The sequence below is a fragment of the Solea senegalensis genome, linkage group LG15 (assembly GCF_019176455.1).
Source record: "Solea senegalensis isolate Sse05_10M linkage group LG15, IFAPA_SoseM_1, whole genome shotgun sequence".
In the NCBI taxonomy this organism is placed as follows: domain Eukaryota; kingdom Metazoa; phylum Chordata; class Actinopteri; order Pleuronectiformes; family Soleidae; genus Solea; species Solea senegalensis.
The window spans coordinates 4,571,951-4,586,740 of record NC_058035.1 but is presented as its reverse complement, the minus strand read 5'-3'; the positions used below and the strand labels follow the sequence as shown (position 1 = coordinate 4,586,740).

At 41.3% G+C, this 14,790-nt stretch overlaps 1 protein-coding gene across 1 annotated transcript; it reads left to right on the top strand.

Annotated features, from left to right (window-relative positions):
• The first annotated feature begins 686 nt into the window (after positions 1-686).
• On the top strand, positions 687-13,767 carry LOC122782245 (Krueppel-like factor 5). Its single transcript, XM_044046528.1, has 4 exons — positions 687-991; positions 3,374-4,505; positions 5,798-5,857; positions 11,090-13,767. The coding sequence occupies exons 1-4, from the start codon at positions 830-832 to the stop codon at positions 11,266-11,268; spliced, it is 1,533 nt and encodes a 510-aa protein (XP_043902463.1). The 5' UTR covers positions 687-829; the 3' UTR covers positions 11,269-13,767.
• The last annotated feature ends 1,023 nt before the right edge of the window (positions 13,768-14,790 follow it).

The following is a 14,790-nucleotide window of genomic DNA, read 5'->3' as shown; positions in this document are numbered from 1 at the left end:
GTCCTGTCTGTTCAATGTGTGCACACACTTTTAGTCCTAATGATAATGATAGTCATATTTTTTCATTATAAAGATCAATTTTATTAATTCATGTGCACTATAGAAAGTATAAACAAAATGTTGGACTGCAAAAACCTGATGGGCGACATTGTGACCTCTGATGTGTTGTTAATTGTCTTTCATTTCTGTTTTTTTATTCATCTTTTTTTCATTTTAAAGCAATTCGACTGCCATTGTTGTTTTGTTAAATATGTTATTTTACCACGTTAGGTTAAAGATAAACAAACAAAAACCCCAACTCGAAATTTAAAAAAATTACAAACAAAAAAAGTCAAATACTCTTTATTCCATGTTTATTTATAAATATTTTAGAGGAAGAATAAAAACAAACAAGTTCTTAATACTAAAAGGCCGGTATTTATTCTACTGTAGTGGGTGTGTATGTGTTCTTGTGTGTGTGCTTAGAGTCGTGTGTGTGTGTGTGTGTGTGCTTTGAGTCGTGTATGCGTGCAGACGGAGCGCAGGGCGGTGGCCGCCGGTGAATGAATGATCAAAGCCTATTTGAACGTGTGGTGGGCGGAGCCTGAGCTGTATTTACTGTGCGTGGCCCCGCCCTAAAGGCAGCAGATAGAAAAGTGTCCGTGGTCCGGTGGAGGGATGAAACAAGTGGAAGAGGATGTATCACTAACAAGTCCACGCTCTCTCTCACACACGCACACGCACACACACTCGCGTCGCCTCCATTTCCTCTCTAGCATCCATCCATTATCCATCCATTCGTCCTCCGCGCTCGCTCACTGATCCTCTGCGGTGGTTGCTCCGGAGCTCCATGGCCGCGACACTCACCATGAGCAGCGGCGGCGGGCAGGAGGATCCCTTCTACCCGCTGCAGAAGGCGACTCTCCCGGTTGTGTTCCCTCTGGAGGAGTCGGCGTTGTTCGGCTTGGACTGCAAGCTCTCGGAGAAAGCCGGACAGGATGACTACACACAGGTAAGCCCGAGCGGCTTTACACCATTATAGTGATGTATTTCATTGAATGGGCGTGGCAGACGCCCTCCCTGTATGTGCGTGCATTTATTTATTTGTGTATATTTATTTTCAATGGCCTCTAAAATTGTGAATCCACCTCGCTGCGCGTGTCTCTCATCATCAGCACTTTTGTTGTGCGCTATTTGCGGTGATAGGCAAAACAGGCTGCTCCGCCTGCGTGCACCGCATGTTTGCCCTGCTCCTCCGCCAGTTGCTCACCAGTTGTTGTGTTGGTTCCCCCTCTTCTTCCTCCTCCTCCTCCTCCTGCTGCTCCACCACCTCCTCCTCTCACCACCATCCCAGCCTGACAACAACTGACTCCAGCGCCGGACACTTTTAAAAGGTCCCGGCAACTTCGGACCGCAGTAAAGCAGGAAACTTGTGCAGCAGCAGAGGGGGGAACACAAGTCTGTGCACAACAGCTGGTGGGATAAGGAGCCTAGAAATAGCAGTAGTAGTAGCAGCAGCAGTAGCCCATCCCCAGATACTACTGTGCTGCTGCTGCTGCTGCTGCAGGGAGGCATGGGTGTTTCCCCATTCCCTTTCATGTTGCTGTTTTATCCTGTGCTGGGCTTCTCTCTCCAACTTTTATACCACTCAAATCAGACCTGCAACCACCAGGATGATGTGACTGTAAAAAAAAAAGTAAATTAATTAATTGACCAAAAGAAGGAGAAAAGAACCCTCCCTGCACAGACAAAAACAAACAGGTGCTGGAAAAAAATGAAAAAAAAGTGAAAAAACACTGCATGCTGAGTGAATAATTCCCCTGTGGCTTCCTCTGGCTTACTTACCTCAATTGGACACATATTCACAACTAAAGTAAATAACACATTATGTGTCCAGTCTCAAAAATCCCTATTTTTCCAACACCTGGTGGACACAAACATTTGATTTTCAAACAAATTTTTAAATATAGAATGAATTAAATCAATCTAAATAAGCATTACTTTTTGTGTGTGAGGTGGTTTTCCACTTTTATACTAAATCAAATTAATTAATTCAACCTTATAATATGTTCAGAAATGCTAAATAGTGAAGTAAAATAACAGTTAAGTGGAGTAAAGGCTGCCGGCAAAAGGACATAAACGTTGCTCGTCTCTCACTCACAGCTGTTTTTTACTCACCTCCTCTGCTCCGGTTCAGTGCAACAATCCAATAGTCATACATATCTTGTTCAGTAACTGTGTTGCTCTTATTACTTTTCTATTGATGCATAAAAGTTTAACAGAAGGGGTGGAAAAAACACCTGAGATCACTTACATGAGCCAGGATCTGAGCACTATTTCTGTAATTATTATAGTGTTAAGAAAAGTTAATTCATTCATTTTCATGCGCTAAGCTGGAACTGGCCCTTGTTGACATGTAGGACAAAAGGCGGGGTACACCTGTGATCAATTTAGAGTCTGAAAATACCTTAACTCCAACGTGCATGTCTTTGGAATACCCAGGGACAACCCACGCACGCAGAAATCTATTAAATCAGGATTCAAACTGGTGACCTTCTTGTGCTGAGTGGACTATGCTGACCCGCCACACCACCGTGTGACCTATCATAAGAAGAACAAAGCACACTCTGATACCCTAAATATCATTTAAAAATGCTTTATCACGCTTACACTGATCTGTCACAACAATCTAAAGAAAACTCTGCAAACTGGTTTCTAAAAGACTTTGTAAAAAAAAGCCATGGGCAATATTTGAAAGTTCAAAATAATTGAGATGCCATTACAGATTAAAAGTAGGCACGAAACCAGTTATCTGTTCAATTCTGTGGAAGATGGGTGTTTGGTAAATGTGTTTTCAACACTTGACTTAAGTATCGTCTTTATTTATTCAGCTTCACATTTATACACAGGGACAAAACATCAGGGACAAAAGTACAAAATGTTATTAATCTTAATATTGAGACTAGTTTTAAGTATTTTTTTGCTCCTGACGTTTTGCTTTTTCTTGAACAGATACGTTGTTTAAAGAGGGAAAGTATTATCAGGCGTGAAAGTCATATGGTGCCATCTCTACATCATAATCACAGATGTGCAACATTTCTAATTCCGCATTTCCTCCAGACCGTCTCCTGCTCCTCAACTGTTGCCCTCAGCAGCTGATGTGTTTCTGAGTTCAGCCTTGCAGGCACAGAGGGAATGTGGCAAGCGCCTATTGATGACTACTTGATGAATGTTTTAGCCATGACTGTGCTATCAAACCTTTGTCTTCTCAAAATAGCACCTCCAAATAGTTTCACGATGGCTCATGAGAAGCACTTGCTGAAGTCTGACCTGGATAAATCCGACCAGAGAAATGATCTCTTTCTTTTTGTGTGTTTTCTCTTTTTACCGACAGGCAAAATGTGAGATGGACAGATATCTCTCCCCGCAGCCTCTCTCCCTTCACCCTCCCGCAGACAACCACCAGAAGTCACACAGAGACGGTGCATCTGTGGTGGATCACTTCTTCACTGATGATCACACCGGCGCCCCCTACACACTAAACATGAATCTTTACCTCCCTGAAGTCGCCTACCTGAGAATGGGATTGTGTCAGCAGCCGCGGCCTCTACAGCACCAGAACCACACGGGTCTCACTCAAATCAAAACAGAGTCCACCTCCCCCTGTTTTTCCCCCAACCTACAGCCGCACTGCCCCAACACTTCACCTTCAAATAGCTGTAGCACATCTGGGCACGGCCCCGGCGCTCTTGCTATGGAAACGTCTGCCATAAACATGACACTAACAGGGTTACCGGACTTCACCAGTGTTTTCAGCCAAACTGGAGGCAGCCAAGGTGGCGAATCAGTGCCAGAAGTGTTTGTCAAACAGGAAATGACATCACAGTTTGAGCCGCACGCTCTCCACCACCATGACAACAGCGGCTCGCTGTTTCAGCTCCTAAACTCTGGCTTGGACCATCCACACACCAACAGTATGGAGGCTCAGCAGCATCATCATCAGCAGCAGCATCAGCAGCAGCAGCTACACCACACTTCCACAGTCCACGCACCTTTCCATGATCTGTCGGTAGCTTCCTCTTCATCGCAGCAGGAGACAGCCAAGCCTGCCTACTGCAGCCTGGGTGGGGAGGCCTACACACACCCCCACCCGCAGGCACACCCACATTATCTCCAGCAGCAGGTGCCGTACCTGCCGCCGTCTCCGCCCAGCTCGGAGCCCGGCAGCCCGGACAGGCAGAAGGAGCTGCTCCACACCATGTCTCCTCCTCCGTCATACGCAGCCACCATTGCCTCCAAGTTGGCAGTCAGCACCCCAGGACACGCACCCGGCCCGGGACCAAGCAGCTTAGCCCTGCCTCTCACTTCAGGTCTCGCACCAGTCTCAGGTCAAGCGCCCGTTCTTCCCCAAGCCCCCGAAATAACCACGACCCCAACCCCAGCCCAGACCACCGTTTCCATACGCTACAGCCGGAGGAACAACCCAGACTTGGAGAAACGGCGGATCCACCACTGTGATTATCCAGGTTAGAACAAAAGCACTGTACGCGCACGCCGGGGCTTGTCACTGTTGTGTGACTGTTATTTTTACACTGTGCTGTGGTCAGGTGAATCTCAGGTCACTCACTGAGGTCAGCTATAAGAAAAAACAGCTGTATTTTGAAACACCCGTGCATTTTTATAAAATTACATGTTGCATCTTTTGAATGACTTTCCCTCCGCCTCTGTCAGAACCACAGCAGCAGCAGAGAACATGCTGCTCTGGAATTTGACTCTTTTGGCAAACGATGTTCTCAGTCAGTCAGTGTGTGTCAATTAAGGATCTGTTTAAGACCTACTTTGTACATTTATTAGCACGCACCTAATAGCTGCTAGTCTCTCAGTCACACACTGTTGTGGCTTTAGAGTCATCGCTGTGTGACTGTGGAGTGAAGTGTTTGTGTGTGTGAGTTTTAATTACATAGATGTTCTTCTTAAGTCATTTGATTTGTTTTGTTTCTCCACACATTTGTGTACAGTCATGCTGTAGATAATTTTTTTCTTAACTTGCTCTCAGTCACACACACACACACGCACACACACACACACTCCTGCTGTAGCTCCAGTGCGATGTGCAGCTACTTGTAGGACGTATAAAGGCAACTGCCTCGCGGCAGCATGTAAAATGGGCTTAAACGGAGCCTCCTGCAGCGTGTTTGCACAAGTCTAATTTCTTTAAAGTCAAATGAAGTCGAGCTGTCATATCCACTGAAGGACAGAGCCACACTTTACACACTTTGCTCACTGTTTAATCTTTACAATGCAGAAAATTCAATCTGAAGTATATTGATTTATTCTTTACAAATACAGGCAATCTTTCTGACATTGCTGTATATACAGTATATATATATATATATATATATATAAGATGTGAATGTTCTTAATCTAAACGTTAAAATGTCTTGATTATGATGTCAGACTAACAAATGCACAAACTCATTTTAATCAAATTAGTGCCATGTTTGATTAGTGCAGTGGTTTTGAAAAACCTCATTGTGATTGTGTCAAATATAAACAAGTTTAACGACAAATAAGAGCCCGAGAAACACTTCGTTAACAAAGTCACGGGAATGTTATGAAAATCAGAATACCTATGTGTCAAAGTAGCTTTGGTTTTCCCCACGAAAATCACATCATCTGCAGCTTCTGTTCTTCATTAGTTTGCATGTCTGTCATACCACAGCTCAGTTTATTCGGGTAAATACATATCTGGCTCATGCGAGTTATTTGGATTTGGATTTAGCTTTCTGTTTGTGTTTATCTCCCTGTCTGTCGTCAGGCTGCAAGAAGGTCTACACCAAGTCGTCCCATCTGAAAGCGCACCTCAGGACTCACACGGGTAAGACATTCACGATGATCTTTTTAAAAAATCTTTCTAATCAAAACTTATCAACAACAAAAAAGTGACGCTCCGCACACGAGTCGTATTTCGGTGTCTGCGCTGGCACCGTGTTGCTGGGCAGAGTGTTGTGTTCTTGGCATGTGCGTGTAAATGTATCCTACCCCATTCCCATCCTCTGCCCAATATACTATTCCATCAAAACAGGTGGAAGTGACACACTTCTGCCAGGGAGATGACTCTCCCACTATGTGGCCACTGCTAGACATGTGGTGCCATCTCTCTCGGGAGCCCGTTGCCGGTTTGGACATCGATATTTAAACACTTAGACTACATTCAGATTACCAGGCTGCAGGAGCTAATTTCCGATTATTTATATTTTTCTTTCTTTCAGGGTTGTGTGGACACAGTAATCCAATAGTCAATTCCAATTTCCAACTCAGATTGGTGTCACTTAAGTATGTGGTCCTCGATCAGATACAAATCCAATATGTGGCCATGTGACATTAATGGGAACGGTCAGATTCAGCTGTGACGCCACCCACAAGAATCTGAACTTCTATTTTTAAATGCTTAAGATTCACAATTTGATTGATGTTGTGGTTTGCAACTGAAAATTCTTGGCTCTGGTGTCCACTCATATATAACAGTGATTAATTTATTTTATTTCATATTTTTCATCTAAACGGTACCATAATTCACAAAATTGACATTGCGGTTCAATGGAAAAGACTTAGCACCTATATGAGACTATTAGTGCCTGTATGTATATTCATGCTATAAATCAAGTGAGTTCAGAGTTCTTTTTTGCAACCAGCAGAGGCGCCCTCTGGTGGCTACTCTACTACTATTCTTACCTCCTGGTTAGCTTCACCTGGAAAACTGGAAGACTATGTCCACTTGTTATGTGCAATCAAGGCTACGTAGGTCCTGAGTGTTGCCGCCATCGACCTCCAATTTGGAAATGCGGCAAAATCAAATACCAATGGAGGACGGTGTCGCACTCTAGAGCTGAATCTCACTCACAAATTTGCATTGATAGCCTCCAATTCTGGATTTCCCTCGTAGGGGATCAATAAAGGAACTTCGTAAAATGTGAATCGTCAAATCAGATTTGAAAGGAGTCAGATTTAGGACACGTGGCCGGTAATCTGAACATAGCCTTGCTCAACACCTGAAATCAGTTGTACAAAAATATCAGCTCGTCCATCACAGCTCCACCTAAGTTGTCCCTTAATGCCTGAATCATTTTCAAGTCAATCTCTTTTATTCTTTTATTCCCACCCCCCCACACACACACACACACACACACTTCAACTATTAGTTCTGGATAAGCAGATTCAACAAACAAGTGTTCAGGTGTCGCGGCTCCACCTCACCCCAGCTAACACAACAACGCCGCCGTTGCTCATCGGCGATTCCCCCCCGCTCCTCGCGGTGCCCCAGACTCTCACCTCACCTCCGTCGAGAATCGCTTCCTTTCGTGAGCCTGAACAACTTGTTCGCAGCCTTGTTGTGTGTGTAATTGCCCTGCATTTTCAGCAGTGGGAACATGACACGACAATTAGACCTGGCACGGTTCCCGCTGCAGGCTGATTGTGGTTATTGCAGTTATTACAGACCACAAAACGAGAACACAACACGAGAATGTTGCAGTGGCAGCTTCCTTATCCTCTCTGTTTTTGTCAGTCACGCTTAGATGTTTTTCCTTTTTTCCCCCCACTCCTGTTGCTTTCATTCATCTAATAATCATCCCTTCTGCGTTTGTGCCACCCTTCCTGCACACCACACACGCGTTCTTATTTCTATCTCTGTCTGTTATTCAGCCTCTTCAGCGTACTCGGACACACACACACACAGACACGTCCACACACACCTGTCAGTAATCTGTATGAGATGATTCCTAATGCGTTTTGGGCCCCAGTGGGAGTTCCCACTCTAATCTCCATCAACATCCATTACCCTGATTGTTTGTGTGTGTCTGTCTCTGTGTGTGTGTGGGTGGGTGTGTGCGAGTGTGTGAACACTTCTCTCAACCCGCTCTTGAGTTTTTCTTTTTTATTGTCTTCCCTCCTTGTTTTCATTTGCAGGTATGTGTTTTTTTAAGTTTGGTGACACTGTCGTTAATAAAAAGCCATAACAGGTGCAGACCTATGCTGTGCTGATTTAAAGGGTAATTGCGCCTAAATGGCCGAAGGAAAAAAAAAAGCTTTCTGGCACTTATTGTAATTATTTGCCCTAGTTTTGACATCTCCATCTCTTAGAACTCAGCCTCGACTTTAATTTGATTGAGCTGCATGGTGTTGTATTAATGCTGCTTCTAAATATGACTATTTAAGTCTGAAGCCTGTGGCTGAAATGCATTTTAAAGTGACCATGCCACTACATTATTCGTTTAAAAGAGAGTGCTTTGGAGTTTTTTTTTTTTTTTATGTTTCCCACCCAAAGCGCACCTCTTACTAATCTAATGTTTGCCCGCGAAGCGCTCCTACCCAAAAGAATTTCCAATGACAACTTAATAGTTCTCTCATGACATTAACATTCAGCTATTTTTATGGCTTTACTCGACAGAAGTAGCTCCAGTGGCAGCAGTTCAAAGGGTGGTGTCTGAGAAATGTCATGCGTTATCCCTATAAAACAGCTTATTGTTGTTAATTTGAATAAAAAAGATTTTTTAAAAAGATAAGGATGTGAAGAACAAAAACTGGCCAGGAAGCAAAGTTTCCATTACATCTGTTTGATTGCGTTGGCCGTTTCATTCCTCGCATTTGTAAATATAAATAGACGGTTGTTGCACACCTGACTCTTTTAATATGCAGGTAAAAATACAAACCAAATCATCCATCGTTAGAAGACCAAACTAAACACATAGAAGTGGTAGAAGGGATTGTTAGGTCTCCTTAGGATTACAAAATATGTGTTTTACACCTTTTTTTCCTTAAAATAGCAGTTTGAAAATCGACTTGTTACCGGGGCAAAAATGTCAAAATCTGCTTCAAAACTTGAACCAACAAATTGAACCCAAATATGTCAAAATCTGGACAAATTAATCTGAGGTGCAGATATATCAGTGCAGAAGTTAATTTTCTTGCATGTAAGCTGCTGTGCAAACAGTGTGGAGAAGGAAGCGGTGTGGGAGGTTTGAGTCGAGGGCCCTGAAAACAGAGAGACCTGTCTTTGGCTGGCACCGAACAAGACTGGTCACACTCGTTTTTCCTTCCTTTGAACAAAGTGCCTGCGGCTGCAGCTGAATGCTGCTGGAATGACAAAGAGTGACAAAAACAAACACTACATCTGTCACAGATGCACACGCTGGAGCAAAGGCAAACAATGCAGGCGAGTCGTCCGTGGGAAACTTGTGCTGTGTCAGGGAACGAGGGTTTGATGAATGTGTGTGTGTGTGACACTCGTATGACTGTTTATGGTGATAGACAGCTGCACTTTTCAGTAAAGCCAGTTCCCCCAGTTCCTCCACCCAACTGTATGAGTCACGGCATCTCGGGGAATTAGTGTCTGTTTTAATGATGCCAGGTTTAATCAGTGCGATCAGTTCCTCTAATCACATATTGACACGGTTTTCCCCCGCCGTCCCAGATTGGTTGAGATCATGTGACCGTGCAAGGAAAGAAATTCCGCTGGATAGGCTGCTTTTAATTTAAAAAAATAATATACACATGTCAATAACCTACTATTTTAACTACAGAGTAGAACGTACATTGAGCAAAACACAACAAAAACCTCTCTTAAGTGAAATAGTGTTAAAGCGAGGTAAACATAAATCGTAAATAGTTGAAATGTCCACAGCTTCACATCCTATAACTTCAAAGTCAAACACATGGAGACAAAAAAAACCCACTCTGCATAAAAGAAAAAAAAAACACATCAGAAAATCAAATAGGCACACACCCTGGTTTAAAAGTCTATTTTATGTGTTCAAGCCTTGTCCTTTTTCACCCCATATGGTTCCATGTTGACTTAATTTGTTATTTTCTGTTGCTATTGTTTCGCTATGATCCAATAATAAGGCATTTCTTTTGTTTTCCCAGTGCCACAGTGTTGTAGGTTACACAGATTTTCAAAATGGTGCACATTGTGAAGTGATACAACCACCTGGGCAAATTTGAATGAATTTAAAAAAAAAAATGCTTGCAAGATGTTGATGTAAAAGTTGGGTTTGAAATCCTGTAAAATTCAGCAACATTCTCTCTCACTCACACACACATACTCCTTAATCTTGTGTAAGATGAAGGAGATGCGCGGCAAAATGGAGCAACACCACCAGCAATTGTGGGGGGCAGTATAGAGTCAACATCAGTCAGAAAAACGATAAAGAACAGTCGATATGTGCGTTTTAAACTTTTTACAATGTTTTCAGCCACTATTTTCAAACATATGTTCACATTTTTTTGTTCATTTGCTTCTCACTCACTTAAAATATGAACTTCTTGAGTACGAGCGATGAAAATCAAATTACTGCTTATAATTAAGTCTGTATCCTCCATCAGATTTGTTGTCAATGTATAATTGTTACCCTAAAACTATATTTGAACACCTCCAGAAACAATGGGAAACATGTAGTGAGGCACGATATTTCTTAAAGCCAAAATGTGTGTCACATGACCATTTGAGGTGAAACATTGTCCTGACCTGTACACATCATGTTCAATATCACACAGTAATCATTATGAACATGTCGTTGAAATGAAAATGAGAATCATTCTTCTCATATCAAGTCGTTCAGCCTATGAAGTTTTAAAACAACACAGATTCTACAGGTTAAAAGTGTCATTATTTAGTGTGTGTGCACTTTTGCCCTGGCTCTCTTTATGTAAAGCTGGTGTGCAACAACTTCATTAATGTTCTCACAATTAAAACCTGTTTATCCTGCGATTACATGTCGACACATTTCTGCTCTGCACTGGGTGTATTTAAGACATGCATGAGCATTTAATACACGTTACACTTCCTGTCTTCCCTGAGTGTCCTCCTTATAGTCCTTTATCTTGTTTTTCTTTGAACATTGCACAGAAATACTCTATTTTCTGCCTTGGAATATCTTATATCTTATAAGTCGTATCATTCCAATCCAAACGGCAATAATCAGAGAATTTGAGAGAACGCTGGCGACGCACGGAGACTTTTGCACAACTCTGTGTCTCCTGCACAACATATTCAAGAAAGATTGAAAGTGTTTCTGCACTGTTAATGCTCATGCACACTTTCTCCCCGCAGGTGAGAAGCCGTACAGGTGCACGTGGGACAGCTGCGACTGGCGCTTCGCGCGCTCCGACGAGCTGACTCGTCATTACAGGAAGCACACAGGCGCCAAACCCTTCCAGTGCGTCGTCTGCTCCCGCGCCTTTTCCCGATCCGACCACCTCGCCCTGCACATGAAGAGACACCAGAACTAGCAGCAACACACACACATTAAAAACAAACGCAAACACATTACAAAAAAAAAACACAAGCACTATCCTGACACACATAAAGCACTCACTCTTTCAAAAACACTAATGTTACAAGCTGCCTGATGCAGCTTCTCACTGACGCCACAGCTCCTCTTGGTGCTGCTATCATGTGCTAAACCCCCATCCCCCCATACGATAGCCTAAAAAAGAGAGAAATGTGTTGCTCTGCACGTACAGTAGAGCCCGGACAGTTTGGAGGTTGTAATGTAGAGAAAGGCGACGGCCAGAATTCCCCTGGTCCCGTTTCCTCCAGATATACTTAGTATATGTTTCTTTTGGAGGAATAAAAAGAGGAAAAATAGTACCAAAAAAACTAAACAAATACTGGACTGGAATGAAAGCACTTACCACTCAAAAATGTGTAAATCCTTTTTCTCTCTGTTCTAACATAGAACTGGCTTCTTTCTTTATATCTTTATATCTATAGATATATAGATATAAAGATAAGAGAAGCTTTTGTTTGAAAAACTAGTCAAACCAAAACCTTTGTTTACTCCATGGATTGTTAGTTTGTTTGTGAAAAACTGGAACAGTTTACGTGTTGTTGTTTTGTTTCTCTTTGTTGTTGTTGTTGTTATTATTCTTTACCAATTCCTTTGATTTGCACTAGAATTGGTCGTCGTAAGTCTGAGCCTGAATGGCCCGCGCGTCTCTTTTTCACCACTGGAAACAGATCATTATCACTGCTGGACTGAATCTCACAAATCATTACTGTTCAGATATTAAAAATTGAAGGCATTTGTACTCTGGAGGGAGGGAAGAAAGTGCGCACGTGGTGGGAGGGGAGGTTAGGGAGGGGTGCGAATGGAGGAGACAGAAAGATTTTTTGATTTTAGAGAGAGAGAGAGAGGGGGGCGAGCCGAGGACGATGGAGAAACCAAGGGAGGTGGAACGGTTGCTAAAGAGCAGCAATTAGGCGATGAATTATTCAGGTGGTGTTTGGATGGATTTCCAGAAGAACCCGTGGACTTGTCCCAGAATTCATTCATTCATTCATTCATTCAGTTAAACACAATCGACTGTATTTGATGCACAAGCTTGGATTTTCTCCCAAAATGACATTTACTGCACACACAGCTACTGTTCCCAACCAAAGCGTCATCTTCTTCATCATCATCATCATCATCATCATCATCATCGACACCTTATTAATAAGTGCCTCCTCTTCTTCTGGTTTTGTGCAGAGTGGTAACAGAGCTGTGGTTGGTGTAGACAGACACACACACGCACACACGCACACACAGACAGACAGACACGCACGCCGTGTATTGTTGTTATTTAACAGCTCGGCTCAGGCCGCTCCACATTAAAGTGACCGTCTGTCTTTTCTCCCTCAGACTCTGTACGCAACAAACTCGCTACGCAGCTCGATCAGTCCGTCAAACGCAGACGTCTGCTCTGGTGAAGAATAGGCTCACTTTTTTTCTTTTTTTTTGTTTAATCAGAAAATATACTCACTTGTCCATATGTTACAGCGTAACACATGATTGGTTACTCTTTAGTGTTTCTCTTAAAAAAATCGAATTGTGTTTTCTACGGAAGGAGATTAGGGCCACAGCCTGAATTCTGAGATTAAAGTCAGAATTTCAGAATTTTGTCTTTAATCCCACTTTAGTCGCATACTTTTTTTCTCAGAATCTCAGAATTCAGACTGTTGACCTTTTTCCCCTCAGAATTCAGACTTTTTTCCCATGAGAACACTGAAATCTAAGATTAAAGTCAGAATTCTGACTTTTTTCCTACCAGAACACTCTGAAATCTGGCGTGCATTAAAATCAGAGTTCTGACATTTTCTAGCTTTGATGAGGAACAACTAAAAGAGAAATGTTCATATTCAAAAAAAACAACACAACCTTTTCAATAAACATGTGGACGTGAGAATAAATAGAACAAAAATTTTTAAAAAAAGTGACCCTTCCCTTTAATATAACATTCAGTGTCCATGGTGGTGTCATGGAAACTCTAAATAACTGTATTTGTTCATTCACTGCAGGTAGCGTTTAAGATAATTATAGCACTGTAATGTATCATGGTAAATCTATTTATTTGATTGTGTAGAAGTGGGGGTTGTTTGTATCACATCAACCATTTTTATCCCCAGCAAAAAAAAAATGCCTTAATGTAAATATATGCACTGTAAATAACGTGATTAAGTTTGTCTTTGTTTTTTCTTCCTCTTTTGATATTATTTTTTAAACAAAAGGGCAAACAAGAGGAAAATGCCCCGCCTCCCAAAACTATTTGAGCCTTTTATTATTTTATGATTCATTGTTTTTAAAGATATTTTGATGCCATTGTTTTATACATTGTCCTTCCAACAACTTATTTTATAAATCTTTTTTCTTTTTTTTTTTCCTTCTGTAGTAAAACGTTCCAAAGACAAAAGTTGTTTTTCCTTCAACTGAGTGAAGCCGATCATAATAAAGTTAACTGACACTTTTACAAAATGTGCTTTTGTGCTCACGTTATTAGTGACATCTCCTCTTTTGACACATTATATAGCCTGGGTTTTTGTTTTTATTAAAAATTTGTTGTTTTTTTTCCCTCCTAAGGATTAGGAATGAGCAGATTTGATACTAGTCAGGAAACAGGAAGTGTTCCTTTACCTTTTAAGCAGGTGACAGTTCTGAGGAAGGCGGAAGATACACGCTGAAACTGGTTAACAAGGTAAAGGAAAAACTTCCTGTTGTCTAAAAACCTTAATTTTGGGTTATTTAGAACGTGTGTACTTTGTGGTGAGTTAGACATTGGTGGTGGACAAGAATGTGGTGGACAACACTGTGTCTTCTAATATGGTAGAAATGGTATAGAGCTAAACGACAGATAAATGACTAAATAACAAGAAAGTTAGACATAAGAAAGTTTTTGACAAAAATGTCCACAAGAAATCTTTTGTACTAAATTGTTAAATTGTAGAATTTGTTAAACAGGATTTTATTGTTTTTAGTGAACTCCAAGCTCTACAGGTAAACATTTTAAATTGTTCTATATAATTTCCACAAATGTGTAATGTCCACATGTTTCCATATTGTGGAAAATAAAGTTAAACCTAAACCTAAATCTCTAGATTTGATATGTGGGAAAAGATATATATTATATACACATTTAATAAGAAGCAGCATTTTAATTTAATTTAATTTATTTAAGAGTTATGTTTTTACCAAGTCTTCTGTGTGTCCTTAAAGGCAGAGATATATTAATCTCAAAACAGTATTAGTATTAGTATTAAATACAGATATGACTTGCTAAATGACATGTAATGTAATGTAATGTAAAAATACAGATATTAATGTAATGTATAATGTATAATGTATATAATGTATATATATATGATGTCTTAAATATCAGTCTCTTAAAAACCTTCAAAAAGTGAACATGTGGGAACAAGGTATTTCTGATTTTCTTTCTGATGTGTTTGAAGTGGTAAGTTCTATCATTGCTTTGTTCCTCTTGCAGTAACATCAC